Here is a 21,645-nt window from a genome sequence, read left to right as displayed (position 1 = left end):
TGTGGCTCACACCAGCCTGGGCAGACGGGAGCAGGGAAGGACAGACAGACAGACAGACCAGAGGCTGCTCCTGGCATGCCTGGGTGGGGTGTGTCCCAGAGCAGGATGGCAGCTGGGTTCATGACCAACCAGCTGCTCTGTAGAACCTCTCCAGGAAAATCTGCTGATGTACAGAAACCTGGAATGGGGGGACCACTGTCCCCTTCCAAGTGGGAATTACACAGTGGGAATTACACAACTACTGAACTTTTCTGCTATTCCCTTTGATCACAGAGGTATTGCAGGCTGGAAAAGTAAATCTTTTGGCATGTTTTTTACAGTGTATAGGTAGGAATATTGATTTAGATCAAGGCTGGAGGCGGTTGCTTGGCAAGTATAAGCCAGCTCTCTTCCCTCTCTAGCTAGGCTCAGCTCCTGGAGTTTTTTGTTCCTTATGTGGGATCATATGTAGGTTGAAGTAATTTGTAGCAGTGTCACGATAGTGTTGTGTTCTGGTTGTCCAAGAAACCCTTCAGTGACATGCCTTGCTTTACAGAAGTTACTTTATTCCAGGAGATGGGATAACTGTCTCCCTGCATTCCTTACAGATACTCTGCTCATTGACTATCAGTTCACCTTCAGCCTTTCCCAGGAGGACGATCGCTATTACACAGCAATCAACTTTGTAGCAACACCAGAAGAGGTACATTTTCTATTTTCCCTTTTAACTTTGTCCTTTGTCTTCTCTTGGCCCTGGAGGCAATGAGTTGTTACAGTTCTGTGGGTCTTTGGGTGTACTCCTGTGATATGGAAGGTATGTCCAGCTCCATGAAGCACCCAGAGCTTTTTGACCTTGGCTTGGCTGTGCAGTCCCAAATCGTCACAGGAAGATTTCATAAAGAGCCACAGCTGATTCTTACCAGTTGTTGGAACAACCTATGAGCCATTCCAGTTTTTTTAAAATCACAGACCAGTTTGGGTAGGAAGGGACCTGAAAGCTCATCCTGCTCCAGACCCCCCTGCCATGGCAGGGACACCTTCCACTGTCCCAGGCTGCTCCCAGCCCCAGTGTCCAACCTGGCCTTGGGCACTGCCAGGGATCCAGGGGCAGCCACAGCAAATCTGGCAATTCCAGCCCAGCCCCTGCCCACCCTGCCAGGGAACAATTCCCAATCTCCCATCCATCCCTGACCTCTGGCAGTGGGAGCCATTCCCTGGCTCCTGTCCCTCCATCCCTTGTCCCCAGTCCCTCTGCAGCTCTCCTGGAGCCCCTCCAGGCACTCCTCAGGCACTTCTCTTCTGTAGGCTGAGCAATCCCATCTCCCTTGGCCTGGCTCCAGAGCAGAGATGTCATCCCACATCTTGTGTCTCAGTTCTTCCATTGATATTCTGTACACATGACTCTTTTGTTATGTATATTTTTCCTCCTTGAGGAGGAGAATACTTCTTCCAGAAAATACATTATGTAGTTTTTAGCATGATGTATTTTCTTTATGTTACAAATTTCAAGATAATTTTTTTTAGCAATGATTTCCTAGGAAACAGTACAGTAAAACTGCTTATTCTGAAAATGGGATTTCTTTTTTGTTTCTTCCTTTAGCAAAACAGAGACCTGGACATGTTCATCAATGCATCTAAAAACTTCAACCTCAACATTACTTGGTCCACAAGTTTTGCAGGTAAATTGAGGATGATCTGAGTAACTCAGGAGCTTCTTTCATTTAGCAGTTTCTGAAAAAGGCAGATTTAAGTGGGAAAACTCTGGGGGATTTTTAACCCATGTACTTTTTGCATAGTGTTTTTAAATTGTTAGCCTGAGGGGGGGAGTAAAATGTTTAAAAAAACCTATGTTTTCAACTTTTATAGTGTTGTTTTGTAAACATTGAAAGTGCAAATTTGATTTTTTACAATGCAACATCTTGGCACACAGCGGTTTTGATAATGCAATGCAGCTTGACATAGTTGGTTTTGAATGAATAGTGAATTTTTTAAAATTAGAATTTAGGATGGTTTGCCCTTCTGTTTGTTTTCTTAAGTACACCTTGAAATACCTTTTCTTGCTACTCCTTACGACAGCTGGCACACAGGCTGGGGAGGAAATTCCAGTTGTTTCCAGAACTAATATAAAAGAGTACAAGGACAGTTTCTCCAATGAGAAATTTGATTTCCGCAACAACCCGAACATCACCTTCTTTGTTTACGTCAGCAATTTCACCTGGCCCATAAAAATACAGGTAGGAGGTGCTAACATATGTCAAATTGTTTAAAGGTGCTTTTTCTATTTCTCTCAAAACTGTGGCAGTTTGCTGTGTGTGGAGGAATCCAAGCTGAGCCAGGCTGGTGTAATCCCAGAGCAGACAGAGTCTGATGTTCCTGGATAAGAGGAAGAGGGTGTGAGGAATCTCCTGATCATGCCTCGGCCCAGTGGATCTGAAGATGTGAAATAGAGACACTCATTTATTAACAGGGCCGTGTTTGACAAGGTGTCTGACTTCAAATGTGCAGATCTTGGTGTTGTAGAAAAAGACTGATAAAGCTGAAAAGGAAGCCTGGAAAGAGCAGACAGAGGAAATGCTTTAGGAGCTCTTTAGTGCCTGGTACTCAAAAGGCCCAGCTCAAGGGCCACCCCCTTTCTCCTGCTGCTGCTTCTGGCTGGTGGCACGTGCAGGACCAGCAGCTCATCCTTCCCCTTTATTAGGGGTAGGTGGTTGGCAGGCAGTGCCTGAGGCACCAGGCTGGCTGTGGGGATGAAGTGGTGCAGAATGAGCAGGGACGGAGCTTAGTGGTGATAAAATCAGACAGAATCATTCTCTGACTGGTGGTCCTAAAATCAGACAGAATCACTCTGTGATTGGGGGTGATAAAATCAGACAGAATCACTCTGTGATTGGGGGTGATAAAATCAGACAGAATCACTCTGTGATTGGGGGTGATAAAATCAGACAGAGTCACTCTGTGATTGATGGTGATAAAATCAGACAGAATCACTCTGTGATTGCAGTTACAGATCCTGCAACTGCTGAGGCAGCTCACAATTCAGAGCAGCCTCAGCCAACTTCTTGCAGTGGGCTGGTCAAGTATCAGCTCCCTGTGTGCTCAGAGTGATGTGGGTGTTTGAAGGACAAAATCCTTGGAGGTCTGGTGCGGAGATCATGGAATGGTTTGGGTTGGAAGGGGCTTTAATGGTGCCATGGGCAAGGACAGCTTTGGCTAGCACAGCTTTCTCCAGCCCTGTCCCAACTCCAGCAATTACAGGGATGGGGCAGCCACAGAGCTCAGCTAAAGCTTGGCATATTTGAATTCTGCCTCATCAAAGAAACTTGGTCAAATATGGGAACCCAAATCCTTCCATCTTCAGCCTTGTTCATGCAATTGTTTTGTGAAAGCTGACATTTCACATCAGTGCACTCAGTGTTTCAAACTTATTGGTCAGGCAAACTCACTCTTTCAACAAAAATAATGCACAGGATAATATTGAGCAAGAAAATGAGATCCACCTGGAAAAAAGGTCCTTAAGCTGTAGTGATATTTTTCCTGAATTAAAAAAAATATTAGGAATACTTGTGAAATGTTCTTATCACCTTTTCCTAAAGATACTGGGTTTTAATTACTTGGGAAACTTTGTCTTGTTGATTGCAGATTGAAGATTTGGCAGGTTGGCTTTGGACTCTTTTTAATATCACTTACAGTTTTGATAATCAGTTTGCAGCTGGAGAGTTTTTACTTCATAAACTGGTAAAGTCTTAGTTTATTTTCAAGTCCTGAGTTTTAAATATGAAGGAGTTGATGAGCTGCAATGTAAAATCTTTGTCATTGGATATTCAAGTAGCAAGTCCCAAACCTCCTTGTTTTCATGTAAATACTATTGTCATAGGGGAAATAGCATGTGTGTACAAAGGTGAGCACTTATGCAATGATTTATTTAAATATTTGAGCTTCTCTTTCATCAAATTCATAAATGCAGGAGTCAAGAAAAAACGTAATTCTTTTTTTTAACCTTATGGGTTATTTTGATTGATATTTGAATTTCCATAATCAGTGCCAGGCTGTACCTTACCCTTATTCATTTCTTTGTTATTTATTGCTGCAGAACTATGTGTTAGGGATACAGCTGATTGGTTTTTCACTTACCTCTCCTTACAGCGTCCCCTCTTCCCTTCCCCTCCTGGTTTCCTTTACTTATGTGGCTGAAACATCTCTTGCTGCTTTGTTTTCATTTGCTGAGCAATGGCACAGCTTGACTTCTGGCAGCTCTTATTTTATCTCTCTGCTTCTTGCTGACTTTCAAGACATTGCTAATAAATCCTTTCCTCTCCTTAATACAGAGTCTCTCTAATTGATCCTCTTGTCCCTTTTGAGGTTAGCTCTGAGGATGCAGCTTTCAAATAGTTTTTCATCTTTGACCTGAGAGAAATATTTAGATGGCAGCTTTGCCATTCCTAATCTCCTTATCCACTTGATTTTACTGTTTGATTTAATTTCTCATAGTTAAAGAGTGAACTTTGATTCTCTTACAACACTTAACCTCTCTTTATCCTTAATTTAATGTGAATGTGCTTGTATGCACTCAATCCAAGTTAATGTTTTATGACCAGCTCTTCTTAATATCTTTATTACTTGCCAAAACAATCTAAAATAGCATCAGCTCTTATTCATTGAGACACAGTTTTTGTGTAAAAGTCTGGCAACCACCAGCAATCTGTGGTCCATAGAATTTCTGTTAGTTTTCTCTTCAGTGCATAGCTAAAACCCAGGACCCACCGTGTCCTCTCAGGTCTTGTGCAATCTGCTGTGAGGGACTGACCTTCCCTCAGTAGCAATCTGTGTCCCTACCTGTCCTTTCCATGCCCCAGTTTTCTTCATTTTTGTGAAGTCGTGGCTCTCTGTAGTTTGTGTTTGATATGATAAAATACAAGCTAAATCATGGTACAGGTTTTTGGGACAAAGATTTTTTTGACAAATTCCCAGAGAAGCTGTGGCTGCTTCATCCCTGGAAGTGTTTCAGGCCAGGTTGGATGGGGCTTTGAGCACCCTGGTGTAGTGGAAGGTGTCCCTGCCCATGGCAGGGGGGTGGAATGAGATGAGCTTTAAGATCCCTTCCAACCCACCTCACTCTCTGATTCTGTGATTTTAAGACTTCTGGCCCTCAGTCCTTGACTCATCCCATGCTACATTCTTCTCAGGAATAATTTCCTTCTATTATACTTTCCTATACTTTCCTTCTCTCATTTGTTTTTCCAAGGAGTTTATCCCTGATTTCGCTGCAGAAAAGTTCCTGTGCTGTTGGGATCAGTCCTTCAGGACTGACTGGCTTGTTAATTAAAACTCCATGTTGCAGTATGGGTAGGATGCAAACTGTTCTCTTATCTCCTAGCTTGTCTCCTCCAGTATTCCTCACTGCAACTCCACTATTAAACTGTCACACAGCGACAGAACATGTTTCAATTTCCTTTGGAAATTACACTGATTTTAATAGAGTATGTCGAAGGCAGGAAAATTCTGCTCCTGCCAAGCTGCTGGAAATGATTCTGTCCTCACGTATGTGCATCACCTGGCAGCTCATGCATGTGTTTGGGCTGCTCCTGGGCAGTGCAGCATGTCCAAATCATATTTTAGGGGTTTATTCTTTGTTTGACTATCTTAGTAAACTGTCATTGTGCATACACTCACTTGTCCTGGCTTATTTTCAATTTCAATACAACAGATGCATTTAAACATGAATGCTTATGTCTATACAAAATCTTGCAACAGAAAACTTTATAAATGTAGTTTTTACTGCAAAGCAATTCTACAATCCACCTTATTTTGTTTTTATAAGTATTGCAAACTTTATCTTGAAGTCCTTGATTGAAATCTGTCTCTTATTTATTCTGTCTCCTTGCCTGTTAAAATCTGCACTTGGAAAGTGTAAATGTTCCTTTGTGTAAGACATGGCTGTGTCCCTGCCAATGCTCAGTTCTGGCTCTTCTTTCTTTGTCTTGCTCCACCTCTTTTTCAAACCACTTCAGTTCATTTATTTTTTTAAAGTATGTTAGTTTGGGATGTCTTTCCCTGCCTGGTTAATGACTTAAAATGATCATTCAGTAAAAGAACTAAAGCAGCAAAATGCAGAAAGCCTTCAAAATACAGCAATCTTCTTCCTAATTTCTCCTTTCTGAGCAGTTCCAAGCATGAAGGAGTTCACTTAAAGCCTTACTTTCCCAAGCTTTCCTGAAAATCCCGGTTGGGCCTTGTCAGTAGTGTCTGGATATTTCCATTCTCTCTGCTTTGTTAGCTCATCTTTGCTGCAAATGTTGGACACATGGAATTTTGCAGCATTTAGCAAACTCCAGCTGTTCACCTTCCTGTCCTCAGCCTGGCTCTAAACATTCCCTGTCTTCCCCCAAACTGGGAGTGCACCCTTTAGAAAAGGACATTAGTGGGCGTTGAACAATTGAGCCTTTTTTTACACTTATGCAAATGTAATAGTAATCTTTCCCCCACTATTCTTCCTCTTTGCTTAATCTTTATTGTGAATTTGCTTTGTTATTCTTTCCAAACTTAGCTCAGAGTAGAAGAGAGACATTGACTGTAAATTATCTGCTGTACAATAGCACAGTAAGAAGCAAAGGAATTCAGTTCAGAAACTTCCAGAGGAGTTCTCTTCATGGGTTTCAATCCATGCAAAGTCAGCTCACTCTGAGGTGAAACTGTACTTCTGGAGCTGCCAAGTAGTTAATGGTGAGAGTTTGAAACTCTCTCAGATACCTGTGTAAATGTCAGCTGGTTTTAACACTGTTTAAACTTGGATGTATTTACCTGGGGCAAGTCCAGTGAGTGAATTCCTCTCCAGAGTGTACAGGAGGGTGAAAATTCCATCTGCTAATACAGGAAACTCTCCCCTGGCTGTAAGATTTCTGCTTCATCACAAAAATTTACTGCTGATGGTGTTTGCTGCCACTCACTAAATAGAAATTGGTGGTTTAGTCTTGTTTCATACCCAAACTATTGTTTATATTCACTTACATTCTGTCCCATTTGATATTTGATTTTTTCCTCTCAGATTCCAAGCATCTTGCATTGATCTCTACATTCTGAGAATGTGTAAGACATTTAGGAGCTGATTAAGGCAAAACCAGTTTGTAATTGTATCATTAACTGGCAATTGCCTCCCTCTTTCCTTCCTGTTGGTTGAAGGATTTTGATTTGAACACACTTAATTATGAACCAAATGCTACAAGTAACAAAAAGAGGCGAAGGAATTTTGCAGCCCTTGCATACAAAATGTGCCATTTGCAAAATCTCATTAGGTATTCACTATATATCATTTTCCTGGCAATTCATTGTCGTGGTGGGCTTCAAAAAGTGCCACTGTGACTGTGCAGCATCGCTGCATGTGCAGCGTGGTGGAGGCTGCAGCAGCATTGCATAGCTTCCACTGTTTGAAGTGCATTTGAGAACCAGTGGGAAACATTCAACTCACTGAAATTGTTGCCTTTCACTCAGATTTCATAAAGGCTGTAATGGAAAAATAGCTAAAATTGCCTCTGTGTCTTCAACTTTAGTTCCTTAAACTTTCTTCTGGTTTCCTCTACTTGATTTATTTCAGGATGGTCTATCTATATAGTCTCCTTTATATCTTTATCCCTTTTTACTCAGATAGTTAATGGAAACAGGTTTGGAGGGACCTGAAAGACAATCTGTGGATTGTTTAGCTCAGTCACATATGTGTTGTCATAGTTATTCTGTCTCCAGAGATGCTGTTTACCCTGACAGGAGGGTCCTGGTGAGCCCACTCCAATTGCTGCATTGCTCTCTGGTTCCTCTGCTGAAAGGGTGAGTGCCGAGCTGCAAGGTGAAACAATTCATGGCCCTCCAGTGGATGGCAGCTGGCACAGGAGGTGTCAGGAGGGCACATGCAGAAACTGTCACTCATGGGGGACCTGGAAACTGGGGACAGGCTCAAATGTGCTGTAATTAAACCAGAATTTGGTCTGTGGTGATCCAGGTGGCTGTGTTTGGACTGGCACACATAATCTTGGGATCACAGATGGGTTTGGATTGGAAGGGACCTTAAAGACCATCTCATTGAAAGCCCTGTCATGGGCAGGGACACCTTCCTCTATCTCAGGGTGCTCCAAACCCCATCCTGCCTTGCCTGGAACAATTCCAGGGATGGGGCAATCACAACTTCTTGGGCAACCTGTACCACGGCTTCACAGGGAAGAATTTCAAATCCCATCTAACCCTTTCCTCTGGCAGTGGGAAGCCATTCCTTCCTGTCCTGGAACTCCAGGCCCTTGTCCCCTGTCCCTCTCCAGCTCTTGTGGAGCCCCTTTAGGCCCTGGGAGGGGCTATAAGATCATCCCAGAGCCTTCTCTTTCCAGGCTGAACATTCCCAGCTCTCCCAGCCTGGCGCCACAGGAAAAATCCAGGTGTCACAGCTCCATCTGCTCTGTACAGATCCATTGCAGGTGCAATCCCCAGGAAGGAATGAGATGTCAGCCATTAGCTGAGGTGCTCTTTAATGAGCCCCTTCCTTTGGGGCCCTCCCTCCCTCTCTGCCTTCTGTTGCTTTTCTTAAATTCCCATTGCCAGGATGACTATCCAAACTTGGAAGGAAAATGCTCATTTTAGTGCTCCAGTGAAGAGCTGCAGTGCTGCATGAAGTGAGATTTCTGATAAATGTGGGAGGACAACTGTGCTCCTGTTAAACCTCTGGGAACTGTGACTTTCTTGGATTCAGGTGCCTTGTATATCAGACCTGGGACTACTGATTTTTTGAAGACCTTTTCTTCTATCCTGAGCTGTTTTGAGGGAATTGCTGAAGTTCTGTTCTTTCACAGGCATCAAAAGACTTCTCTGCCTCCCTCTGCAGCCCAAGGGTTTCCCAAAGGATTGTGTGATAGTGACTAATTGCCTCCCTTTGACCTGGGAACAGTTCCCACTGGTTTCCAGTGATATGCTGAAAAGGTCTGTAGGGATGTAGGAGGGCAAACTCCCTTCACATCTCCTTGCTCAGCAGAGCTGGCAGTGAAGCTGGAAATGGGTCTTTTCCCTACCCCGGAGATATTTCCTGTCTTGTTTGTAGGCAGAGTTCAGGTGGAGCCACCTGGTGTCAGCTGTGTTTCAGGGTCAGATGAATTTTACACCAGGCTGAGATTCTGCTGAGGAATGGCTCTTGGTTTTTCTTATGCTGAATGTGGCTATCCAAGTGTGAAATATTAGCCCATATTTTGCAAACTGCCAGGAATTGCATTTTTAAGAAGACTCCACAATCCTCAAAGCCCTCGCTCTGATCTTTATCATTGTTTATTTCAGTGTTTCATTAATGTTGTGTCCTCCAGTATGTAAATACTGAAACCTTCAGAGTAAAGCTCCTTCATTAAAGCAGTTTTGATTTGCAATTCTTCTTCTAATGCTCTTCCCCATCAACCTGCTAGTTTCATTTGCAGCATTACCCCTAAAACAGGTGGTCTGCATTAGCAAGAATCTTAATGTAACTTTCAATTAAGCTTTAATTTTATTTGCCATTCATGTTTAGTGTAGTTCAGGAAGCATTTGTTTTCCTCCAGAGCTAAATGATGGATGACACTTTGCTACAGCCAAGGAAAGCTTTGGGGTACCCTTAGCTCCTGCAGGTGCTAAAACAAAGCTGGAGGAACAGCAGATCTCACACATTCCTTTTATTTTAGGCTTTCACCCTCTTTAGGTGGCATGATCATTGCCAGCAGTCATGCTCTCTGCCTTTCCCTCTTTGAGGTTTACAGCCTGACTAAAAGGCTTTGATAATCCATGGAAAAAAGAGAAAATAAAGAAACCATGCACAGTTAAAAAGCAGGGCCTGAGCTGTCTGTAATGCAGACAGTTTCTCTCTGGAAGGAGCATTGGGTATTTGATACAGGATGAATAACCCCTGAGGACTGGACATGGCCTGTGGAGGTTTCCAATCTTTCTCTAAATTAGTGTAATTCTCAAACCAAAAGCAACAGGTTCATTGAATGAGAGCCCTCAGTGAGGGCAAAGGAGGAGTATCTTTGTTGTTGGCCAAAGAGAATAAAACACATTCAGATAGGTAGGGATTGCTTTGGTAAAATAATTATGTAGGCTTGAAATCAAATCAGTGAGGTTGCTGATCTGGACAGCTTTCCTGCCAGGTCCTCATGTGCCTTGTTCATACTTAACAAGAAAGAGATGCAAGTGCAGAGAGAAAATCATCCTCAGCTCTCTGGGACCCTTTATTCCAAAAATGTTCTTTTTTTCTGTTGCTTCTGGAAGCATTGTAATGCCAAAGTTGTTTGCTAATGATTTCCCTTGCCTTTCCTTAGCTGTAACTGCAAGTGCTTTTGAGCCTCTCTCCCTGCATCTCTCTCACCATGTGAGAGGTTTTCTTGAAACCCAACAATGAAACGTAAATCAATTTGTTAATCTGATGAAATTTGCTGTTGAATGTAATTACTTTTGGAGGCATGCAATTACATGCTGATTTTTCAGAACAGGCAAACTGACATCTTCTACTGTGGGATGGAAAGATTTAAAACAGAACAGTTAAATGGTCCTTTAAAACATGAAACAGCTGCTGTTGTTTTATCTGATCCTGCCACCTTATTTTTGGCATCAACTGGTGACATTTTTCTCCTTTTAGAAGTTGTTCCTTTTCTGTTAAGTAATATTTTTGTTAGCACCTTCTTAAATCCTTAAAAAGGAAGATTTCTCTCACAGGCAGTTAACCCTTGGCAGGAGGTGGTGCCAATTCAGTCCATTTTGCAGGAGGTTGTAGCATGAACAATCCTGAAAATTGTTCATGCCAGATTTTTCCCAGGTGCTGTGTTGGGGGTGTGGGTGTGGGTTTTTATCAGATTCATGGACTGGAAGGGAGATGAAGGATCATCCCATCCCACCCCTGCCATGGCAGGGACACCTCCCACTGTCCCAGGTGCTCCCAGCCCCATCCAGTCTGGCCTTGGGCACTGCCAGGGATCCAGGGGCAGCTACAGCTGCTGTGCCAGGGCCTGCCCACCCTGCCAGGGAACAATTCCCAATCTCCCATCCAGCCCTGCCCTCTGGCAGTGGGAGCCATTCCCTGGCTCCTGTCCCTCCATCCCTTGTCCCCAGTCCCTCTGCAGCTCTCCTGGAGCCCCTGCAGGCCTGCAAGGGGCAATGAATGAAGTCTTGGGGTTTTACATCTGCACCTTGGGATTTCTTGGGATGAGCTGTAGTGACTCACATGTGAGGTTTATTGTAATACCTGTCTACAGCACTGGAAGTCTTTCTGAATGCCTGTTGCAAAACTTCAGCTGCATAAATAAGAAAAGTTATAGGATACCAGAGAGAGAGACAGTCTGCAATTCAGATTTAATAATACCAGGAGCATTTCTTGGGTTGTGTTTTATTGAGATCTGACAGTGACATATATATTGATTGCCTTAATTTTAAGGAAGCTGATTTTTTTCTCTTTCTGAATGCAGGGCTGGAAAATATATAAAAAATTGCAGAATTAATTTTCTATGGAAGCTAAGTCCAAATCAGGCATTAATTTCTACTGGGTGAGGCCAGTGCTGGTTGCTTGAAGTTGCTGTATTTCTATGATGAATAACTCTTGAAAATACCATAACCCACCAGAGATTGTAAATATAGACCCCCAAATTCAAATGTATTTCAAAAGTGAGTGCTGTGGGCCATTGCTGAGAAGCTGAAAGAGCGAGATACTTTTCTTTATACAAAAGCTTATTTAAAGAGTCAGAATAGTGAGCAGAGGTAATGAAGGTGAGAAAAGCATATTGTAAAAGTAAAATAGAAGAAGCCACCCACCGAAATGTGACAGTGGATTCAGCCTGGCTAAACCACAAGGGAAAGTATATCCAGAACTAAGAGAGGGTGTGTCCTGGTTTAGGGCAAATTTGGGAGGAAACCTCTGAATTGGGGTCCCTCTAGAAAGGAAATTCAGCTCCTCCCCCAGCTGGTTCGGGAAAAGATTTTCTTGGAGAAAAGTGGAAAAAACTGTTTATTTAACAGGCAAAGCATTCACCAGCACACCAAAAATGAACAATATGGAACAAGAACACCTCTCACTGTTCTGCAGAGGTGACACACTCCCAGAGTCCCTTGTGGGCTGTAGCTCAGCTCACTCAGTCTCTGATCAGTCCCTCTGGGGCTGGAAATGCCCCGTAGGGCACAGGGGAGAGCTGGGGGTGCTCTGCTGCTCTTCAGGGCACAGCAGGTTTGAACAGCTCCAAAGAGAAAGCACAGTCCAGGGAACTTCTGTGCTTCAGCTGCTAAAACTAACTAAAAGCAAAGGGGAGCTCTGTCCTGCTGTCTGTCCATCCCAGTCCAGGAGCAGGAATGTGGGGAGTGAGTGCAGTGTCCGAAAACAAACTGTGCACTTCTTGTCTCCCCCTTTGCTCTCAGAACCAGCCTGAAAGGTGCAAAACTCATTTCTGGGCTAAACAGACCAATGGGAATGTGAGCATCATAAAGCCAGCCCAGGACAGGGTGACAAACCCAAATGCCTGTGGCTGGTTTAGCTCCCAGACACGGAGCCAGAGACACCAGCACTCCACAGGCAGCCCTCAGCTGACTGTGGGGCTTCTTTCAGGGAAAAAATGTCACTGGAATGTCCTTCTTTTTCTCTCACTTATTTTCCTGACTTTGTATTATTAAGATTTTGACTGTTTTTACTGTAATGGCAAATGTTGCTCCCAGCAATGTTGGCAAGCAAGAGCTGGGACAGGGCAGGGTAGTAGTGTCACAGTCCTGTATAGGAATACATTTCTGGCATGGCTGGGGATTTCAAAGAGTTTTTTTTTTTTTTTTTTTTCTTAAATTGGTTCTCTCTAAAATTATTGTTTTGAGTTACAAGTGTCATGTATAATTACTACTTTAACCAGTCTGTTTTGCATACAAGATTAGCACCATCTACCTTCCCACACCTGGACCAAAAGTATCAACAAATTACATTAATATCTTGACTGGGGATTGAACTAAATTCCATCAATTGATTTGTCACTTCAGTATTTTACTGGGAAATTCTTCATGACAAAAGGGTGAATTACATGTTCTAGAAATATTTTAGTGATAGGCAGTGACTACCTGGCCTTTTAAATGCAAATCTGAGAGCTTATAGAGAAGTTGTTCATTCTGCACCACCCAGCATGGTTATTTTTTTCACGTTAAGATTTCTTGAACACCAAATCATAGCCAAGGCTCTCAACAGAAAAACCTGTGGTGAATAAAGCAGCCCAGCCTTCGGTTCTGATTTCATGGCTCTTTAAAACTGATCCTGATGCAATGTGGTTTGTTTAAAGTAAATTTGGGGGTTTTTAATTACTGCCACTTCAGGTCGTGATGTGGTGTTTGAGATGACTTGTGGCTTTAGTGTTGTGTAATAATGTGACAATGTTGTCATTCAAAGATATTTTTAATTTGGTTATTTATATAAATACCTATTTAGTTTGGGGCTGGAACTAAATAATCTTTAAGGTCCCTTCCAACTCAAACCATTCTATGATTCCATATGTAATATGTATAAATATATATATATATATATATATACATATATACATATATACATACACACTTTACTACTTTATTTTATTAAAGATGAGATTCTTGCAGCTGGCATATTACAGGATGTTTTGCTACAGGTTGATAAACATGCTAAATTTCTCATCCAATATGATCCTTGGAACTCACAGCCTCTTCAGGAAGGAGAGAGAGCTTGTTTTCCCCATTAACAGTACTGCAGCCCTCAGCTGTATCTTGCATTTTTCCCCTGTTTTGTCTGGTCAGAAATGATGCAAGACAGAAGGTTTTGCCTGTTTCCATCTGTCAGCTATATTGAACCCTTAAAAAAGAAACTTGCAGATATTGCTTTTAAGCTCACTTGACTATAATGCTCATTTTTACTGGACTTCGAGGGTCTGAGTGAGAGTTTGAGCTGTTATGTGCTAAAGTTTTAATTTTCTCCATGCTGAACCTCTCCAGCAATAGTCGGCCTGCAATCGAACGTAACCGAGCCTGCAGGCAGACGGTGTCAGAGCTCTGCTGGGCACGGGGCAGGAACGGGATCTCTCCTTCCCAAGTGCAATGGGATCCCTCCTTCCCAAGTGCAATGGGATCCCTCCTTCCCAAGTGCAATGGGATCCCTCCTTCCCAAGTGCAGCGGGATCCTTCCCAAATGCAACAGGATCCTTCCCAAGTGCATCGGGGTCCCTCCTTCCCAAATGCAATGGGGTCCCTTCCCAAATGCATCTGCACTGCAGCAGCTGGGACTGGAGGGAGGTGCTTGAGGAACTGGAACTCAGAGGATTGGAGTGTTTTCCTACTGGTGATGTGTCTTCCGTCTCAAGGTTTGGGATCTTTATTTTCAACCACTTTTTCCAAGTACCTCAGAGCTTCCTTGCCTCCAGAGTAATTGTTGCAATTGCAGGATCACAGAATCATTTATGTTGGAAAACCCTCTAAGATCATCGAGTCCAGCTGTTCCCCAGCACTGCCAAGGCCAGCACTGATCCGTGTCCCCAAATGCCACATGTACATGGCTGTTAAATCCCTCTAGGGAGGGATGCCCCATCACTGCCCTGGGCAGCTGTGCCAGGGCTGCACAGCCCTTTCCCTAATTCCCCACAGCCCTTTCCCTAATTCCCCAATGCCCACCCTGAGGTCCCCTGGCCCAGCCTGAGGCCGTTCCCTCTGCTCCTGTCCCTGTTCCCTGGAGCAGAGCCCGACCCCCCCGGCTGTGCCCTCCTGGCAGGAGCTGTGCAGAGCCACAAGGGCCCCCTGAGCCTCCTTTGCTCCAGGCTGAGCCCCTTCCCAGCTCCCTCAGGGATTCTCCAGCCCCTTCCCAGCTCCCTCAGGGATTCTCCAGCCCCTTCCCAGCTCCCTCAGGGATTCTCCAGCCCCTTCCCAGCTCTATTCCCTGCCCACGCTCCAGCCCCTCCAGGTCTTTCATCGTGTAAGTGGCCTGAAAGAACTGAGAAGTTCAGAGAATTCAGAATAATTCTGAATGGGGATTCAGAAGAATTGGGTTTTTTTCTGGCCCTGCCTTGGCTTTCTTGGGGCATGTTTCTGTCATGTGGAGGTGTGCAGGGTCTGAGCTGAGTTTGCTGTTTCAATTATGGGACTTTCCAGAATTTTATGTCCTAGTGCACTTTAAATTAGATGTGCATCACAATTCAGCCGCTGGCTGTTTATTGAACAAATACTTCTCATTTTTCAGATTTGTGTGATAATTTCTGGGATGCTGTGAAATTTGGGACCACATCTTAAGCGCTATTTTTAATTTAGAGACAGTCGTGCCTGTGTTCGCTCTGCACAACATGAGAGAGCTCACATGGGAAGACAAAACATGTATAATTGGCATTTCTGAGCCAACTGCTGACTGCAGCCAATTAGCTGAGAAGTGACAATTTGTGACTACTGCAGGAAGGCAGCATAGTGTTGGAATGTAAATTGATTTTCATCTCAGAATAAGTTCAGGAATGAAGCAGGTTTTATATTTGCACGGTGGTGAGTATTTGTGCCATAAAGCTCAATGGCTCAGTTAATATTGCAGCAGGTGAGGAGTAAGTCATTAATCTCTTTCATCCTTCACGCAGGAGCAGAGTGACTCGGAGTAGTAGGTGTGAAAATCAAATTTGAGTGAGGATTAAATTTTTGCTTGTTGTAGAATGCAGATGTGAGCATGGGAACCTCTTCAGCTGCACCAAGTTCTCTCTGATCTGGAGAAAGGTGGATTTGATGGGTGAACTGTTCAGTAGGCGAGGAACTGGTCCAGAGGAGGCCATGAAGGTGCTCCAAGTGCTGGAGCCTCTCTGCTCTGGAGACAGAATGAGAGCTGGGGGTGTTCAGCCTGGGGAAGAGAAAGCTCAAGGGGGAGCTCAGAGCCCCTTCCAGTGCTGCTACTGATGTCCACACCAAAGCATCAGGTGCATTACAGACTCTCTGGGGTCTCCCACCTCCAAATCATACTCCAACTTGTGTGTCAGAGTTTTTCAAGTTACAATTAACTCCTGTTAAGATCCTTTCTTCTCTGAAACCTAAGGTTTAACTTTCCATTTAGAGAATCTTTCCCTGTGGACCAGGTTAAATTTTCTGTTTAACCTCCAAATCTGGGTGGAGTTTTGCTGTTCATTTAAAACAAAGATCAGTGGTGCCTCTGCAAGAGAATGCCCTTCTGCTTCCGTGGTGTGCTTGGGGTAGGGATTCACCCAAAAGCTGTTGGATGGGGCTTGGAGCACCCAGGTCTAGTGGGAGGTGTCCCTGCCCATGGCAGAGACTGGCATGAGATGGGCTGGAAGGTCCCTTCTAACCCAGCCCATTCTGTGGTTCTGGAGGCCAGGTGAGGTGTCCCGGGGAAGCTGCAATAGCTTTTACCCCTCTTTAGTCAACAAATGGAGCTTCCAGTGCATCCAGGAAACCGAGGGCAAGGATGCACCATGGAAATTTAAACTAACTAAATTTAGATGTCTTTGTGTGCTTCAGTGTTTACAGTTCTGTTATGGACCTGGTCGGGTAATAGTTTTTTGTTATTTATTATTAGGCACCTGCCTTGGTCAGCTGAAGCACAGATGAGGTTTCCATTGAGTGTAAAGGGCTGATGGGAATGCCCCTGTGACCCTGGATTTGCATGTCATAATCTGTGTCTGAACCTCCCAAATCACCCACAGAGGTGAACAAAAGCTTCCTCCTGGAAAGTGTTCCTTGGAACTGACATTGCTGAATTCGTTTAAGAGCCACCTGCCTGGAAAGGGCTCATCTCAGGCTGCTTCTGTGTTTGCTCATCCCTCAGTGAGCAGGGTCAGCTCCAAAAACCCAGCTTCTGAAGGGTGTTTTTGAAAGGCTTTTTGCCCTTCATTCCTGTGATTAGCTCTCTGCTGCCTTAATGACTTCCATGGCTCATTAAAGATGTTCACAGAACACAGGGAGCAGCAGCACATGGCGGGACTGAGGCCGTGTTCAGGTGGTGGAGCTGGATTGCTGTGTTGGCACATTCTGCCCCAGAACCTGGCAGCCAGGGCCCTTGGAGCTGGCTGAGTGCTCCTCTGGAGGGGAGAGCACCAGGAGCAGCGTGGGCCTTGGCCAGGGGCTCCATCAGAGCACAGAGTGCCATGCTGGGTTTGTGTCTCAAGGAGAACTGGAACAGGCAATCTCAATACTCCTGAGCAGAAGAGAAGTTTCCCCCCAGCATTATTCTAGAGGGCAGAATGAATGTTTTGATGACTTTGGCATCACTCAAGAATACTTAAAGCCCCTTTGTTTTATAGCAGGTCCTTTGACAAAGGCACAGGCACTCAGCATTCAGACCATGGCGTCCTGTAAGTCTTGTCTGTATTCGCCAAGGTCAGATTGAATCCTTGCCTCTAACCATAGGAAAAAAGAGACAAGACTGGAGTTTTGGGGAAAAAATAGAGGAGGATGTGCATAAATGTCACCTGCAGCTTGTTTGGCTTGTGGTTTTCTCTCACTGGAAGCCTGTGGAACTCCCAGCTTTCCACTTTCCCCTGTTGTTTTTTGTTCGCTAGCTTTGGTGCTGGTGCTAGATTGAAATAAAAAGCAGAAAACAGCCCAAAACCCTCTAAATTTCTGTGAAAACAGCCCAAAACCCTCTAAATTTCTGTGTGGTCCTGTAGACTTTCAAAACACAAGTCCTGTAGCACTCTCCCACCTGCCAGGTGGGGTTAATGGATGTAGCAGTTGGACCTTTTGATATCTTCTGAATTCACAGCAAGCCCCAAGCTCTGGGAGCCAGGTTCACATTGCGCTGTCTCTGTTGGGTCACTCTGGTTTCAGAAATTAATTACAATTTTACTTTTCTTTCTTACACAGCTCTTTCTATTCTAGGAGCATGTCCTGTGCAAAATATCATTTTCAATTTCTCTTTTTTTCATCCCTGATATGAAATAGGGATAAAAAGGAAGACACTACTGGTGGGAATTTAGTCACTTTATATATTTGCAAAGAAAAGCAGAAATATAAAGTGTCAATAATCCTGAGTTGTTACGAAGGTAAAAAAGTAGTGGAAACACTCTTTTCTGTGGTTGTTCATATTTTCTCAGGTGTTTGGAGACCCAAAATATACCAAATTATGGTATGAAATCGTCATACTTGAAATATTCCTCAGTACATTCACAGAATCCCAGAATAGTCTGGGTGGGAAATGACCTTAAAGTCCATCCGTGGGCAGGGACACCTCCCCCTGTCCCAGGCTGCTCCCAGTGTCCAACCTGGCCTTGGACACTGCCAGGGATCCAGGGGCAGCCACAGCAAATCTGGGAATTCCAGCCCAGCCAGCAATTCCTTGCCAAGATCCCAGCCCCATCTCCCCTTTCCCAGTGGGAGCCATTCCCTGGCTCCTGTCCCTGCAGGCCTTGTCCCCAGTCCCTCTGCAGCTCTCCTGGAGTCCCTGCAGGCCCTGCAAGGTCTCCCCAGAGCCTTCTGCAACAACCCCAACTCTTATGTTTTCAGTTCTTTAGTTCATTTTAGATTAGGGGTGCTAATATTATGTATAATATTGGATATTTTTTGAGTTTGGGGGAGCTGTTGTCCTAATCCCATTGTGGTGAATTTTATAGGAAGGTTGGCTTCCTATAAAATATCAGTAACTTCCAGCACAAGTGGAAAAAGTTATGCTATGCTAAATTATCTGTATATCTGTTTATTACAGTTAAATGGGAGGAGTTACTCAAATTTAATTCTTGCTGGATTTAACAAAAAATTTCTACATAATTTCTTATTTGGTTGTGGACTGATTTTTCTTAGTGGTATGTGAAACTCAATTTGTTTTTAAAAAGTTCAGAACACTTGTAGATCACCACAGTAGAGGTTTAAGTAATTTTAGGTATTTTTTGCATGTATTATTATTGCATTTTTGCAGGTTTAAGGTGAACTTAGGTCTTAGTTGGCCTACTTTAATACAAAATTGTTATCTCAAAATTATTTTGTTTTCTTTTCTCTTGAGGAACAAACACTGCTGCTTATGCAAACCAAATCCTGGTATGTAATTGTTCTAATTGGATTTTCAAAATTTCTATCAGCCACAGGCTGTAGTTTAGCTCCAGCAATATTTTGAGTTTGAAACACCAACTGTTACTGAAATGTCTGTTGGGTTCAAATATGCTTTTCCTTTGCTTATGTTATTTTGTGGCCAAGTCATTTGCCATTAACTCCTTTGAAATTTGTGTGTACTGATTTCAAGGCCAGTGCAATTTTTAGATGTTGGCTAGGTGAAGGAAGCCAAATTTTCTTCTTGGCTTCATATTTTATGCTAATCAAATGATAAAAAATTTAAAGCTCTTCATTCTAAATTTTTGTTAGTCCATGCAGCCAGCTACTTCTGCTTCTCTGGAAAGCAGGTGGATTATTTTGGTACTTCAAGTGATGTGGCAACAGGAGAAGCAGGACAGGCAGCTGTGCTCTCAAGGGTACCTTTCCAGATAAGATAAACACAAGCTTGTACTGTTCTGTGGAATTACCATATGAAGTATCTGAGGGTGCCATGCTGTTCCTAAGAACAGGGTGTGACACCTCCTTGGGTGGCTTGGGAAGGGTCAGGGTGCTGCTCCATGGAAGGGGACCTGGGGGTGCTGCTCCACAGTGGCTGAGGGGCACTCCAGGTGTGCCCAGGGAGAGTTTAAGGTGGATTTTAGGGGAAATTTCTGCCCAGAAAGGGCTGTCCAGGGCCAGAGTCCCCGTTCCAGTCCTCGCCCTGCAGGGATCTCACAGCCCTGTGCTTGTGGCACCTGGGGACGTGGGGCAGTGGTGGCAGTGCTGGGAGATGGTTGCACTGGATGGGCCTAAACCCAAACAATTCTGGGATTCTTTGATGTGAAAGTGGGGATTTGATGGTGCAGCTGAGCTCAGGTTCTGCCCTGTACCCAGGGGAGCCTTTCCAGGTCCCCAACATGAGCCCCTTTCCTGCACTTAAACTGCTTCAGCCTTTTGTACAGAATTCATTTTTTGAGAATGGATAAATGAATCTTCTACTGTCAGCTAAACTTAATTAAAAACCCGGCCTGCTAAGAAATTGGTGCCATATTTTTCATGGATCCAGAATGAACAGCCTACTTTCAACAGCTATTTCCAACCAAACTTTCAATGTAACTGAATTAATTAAGTCCTGGGAACAGATTATATTAGGGGAAATTAAGCCCTAAGTAAGCAAACCATTAACAATTATGAGACCAAATTGCCTGTGACACAGATTGGTCAGGTTTGATGGCACAAAGTATTTTCAGTTTGCGAGGAATAAATTGTAGAAACAACCTGGTTTTTTTTAATCCATGTTTGAGGTACAGGTCCTAAATTGGGCTTTATAGGAGAAGAACTCCAGCAGGTGGAGAAAATAATCACCACTGCTAAAGCATTTGTAAGGCTTCGGTGTGAAATAATCCTACATTATTTTTTGTTTGTTTTTGTTTTTATTTATTTCTTGCAGTTGTTATCAAAAGATGAGAAGCCCTTCTCTGGTAACAGTCTCATTAATCTTTCATAGAATCTCCCTTATTTTAAAAATAGCAGTTTCTTGTTTCTTCTAATAGGAGCAAGTTTTGGTTTCCATCACAGAAACTGATCCTGATGGTCATCCACAGGGGACTGGCCTGTCAATGATTCCCTTGTGTTTTTAATTGTCTTTTTCTACTTAAGGATTGTTGATACATAACAAGGGCTTTATTTTGAAATGCATCTCTTATAGTCACTCAGCATCATGGTTATTCTCAGAAATAATATGAAGAGTTGGATTTTTTTTTTAAACTGGCTGTGTTACATGTTTATATTTTGGGATGAGATATTTCACTAAGGATTATCTTTGTCTTAAATACATTCCAGAATATAATGTTTATTCCAGAATATCCATTTATGCAAATACTGTACCACTTCAGTTACTAGGCACTGATTTTTTACACAAAAAGTGAAATCTTGCTCACTGTCTTTTAATAATCAGAAGACTATTGGGAAGCACTTTAGAAGCAAAAATCAACAAGAAACTCTGTTTTTTCTTGTCTTGTATAGGCAGGACTGTTGAGGTTGCAGCATCTGGTGTGCAGGTTTGGAGTTCACTTTCCAGCCACACAGTGATTGTGAGCTGCAAAGGAGCTTTCAACGTCAAAATATGTCAATGTATTGATAAGAAAACTATTTGGGGCAGCTTCTGTACCAAGTTACAATGGATATTTAAAGCAAATACGATCATAGAAAGTGTTCCAGAGCAACAGAAACCCAAGCAATGGTTCACTTTACACATATTCACGAATTCTGGGATGTGGCTATTGCTGGGAGGAGGGATTTATGTTTATGCTAATGTTGCCATAAGTATTGTTTATTAAGGGAAAAAAAAACAAATGACACCAGAGATGGATTTTGTCAGTGCAGATTTCACTTTAATTCTGAGTGAATTCTGTTACTTCATGAAAGAGTTAATATGCTGTTGTGGTGATGAGAGATTGATAGGCAGAGGAAATAGGAGGTACCTGGAAAGAACTTCTGATCCCTAATATTGCACAAGTTGCTTTTCTCTTGGCTCGCCTCCCCTCCACGTTGTTATTTTTACCCAGACTCCCTAATCTTCCTTTTTGCCTCTAACCACCTCCCAGTTTCCTGTTGGCCTCTTCCCTCTGGTTTTGTCCCAAATGTTCTGTGTTTTTCCCTGCTCTGCCGTGGGATTGCAGGGCAGTGAGCTAAGATGAATGC

General features: G+C 43.4%; 1 protein-coding gene across 1 annotated transcript in view; it reads left to right on the top strand.

Annotated features, from left to right (window-relative positions):
- The window catches only part of ATRN (attractin), a 147,682-nt gene that overhangs the window by 83,767 nt on the left and 42,270 nt on the right, over window positions 1-21,645 (top strand). Inside the window, exons 22-24 of the mRNA XM_059470115.1 lie at window positions 588-682; window positions 1,580-1,658; window positions 2,056-2,213. Coding sequence (XP_059326098.1) covers window positions 588-682; window positions 1,580-1,658; window positions 2,056-2,213 — 332 coding nt within the window. The remainder of the gene's footprint in view (window positions 1-587; window positions 683-1,579; window positions 1,659-2,055; window positions 2,214-21,645) is intronic.

The sequence above is a fragment of the Ammospiza nelsoni genome, chromosome 4 (assembly GCF_027579445.1).
Source record: "Ammospiza nelsoni isolate bAmmNel1 chromosome 4, bAmmNel1.pri, whole genome shotgun sequence".
In the NCBI taxonomy this organism is placed as follows: domain Eukaryota; kingdom Metazoa; phylum Chordata; class Aves; order Passeriformes; family Passerellidae; genus Ammospiza; species Ammospiza nelsoni.
This window is presented reverse-complemented; position numbering and strand designations above follow the sequence as displayed.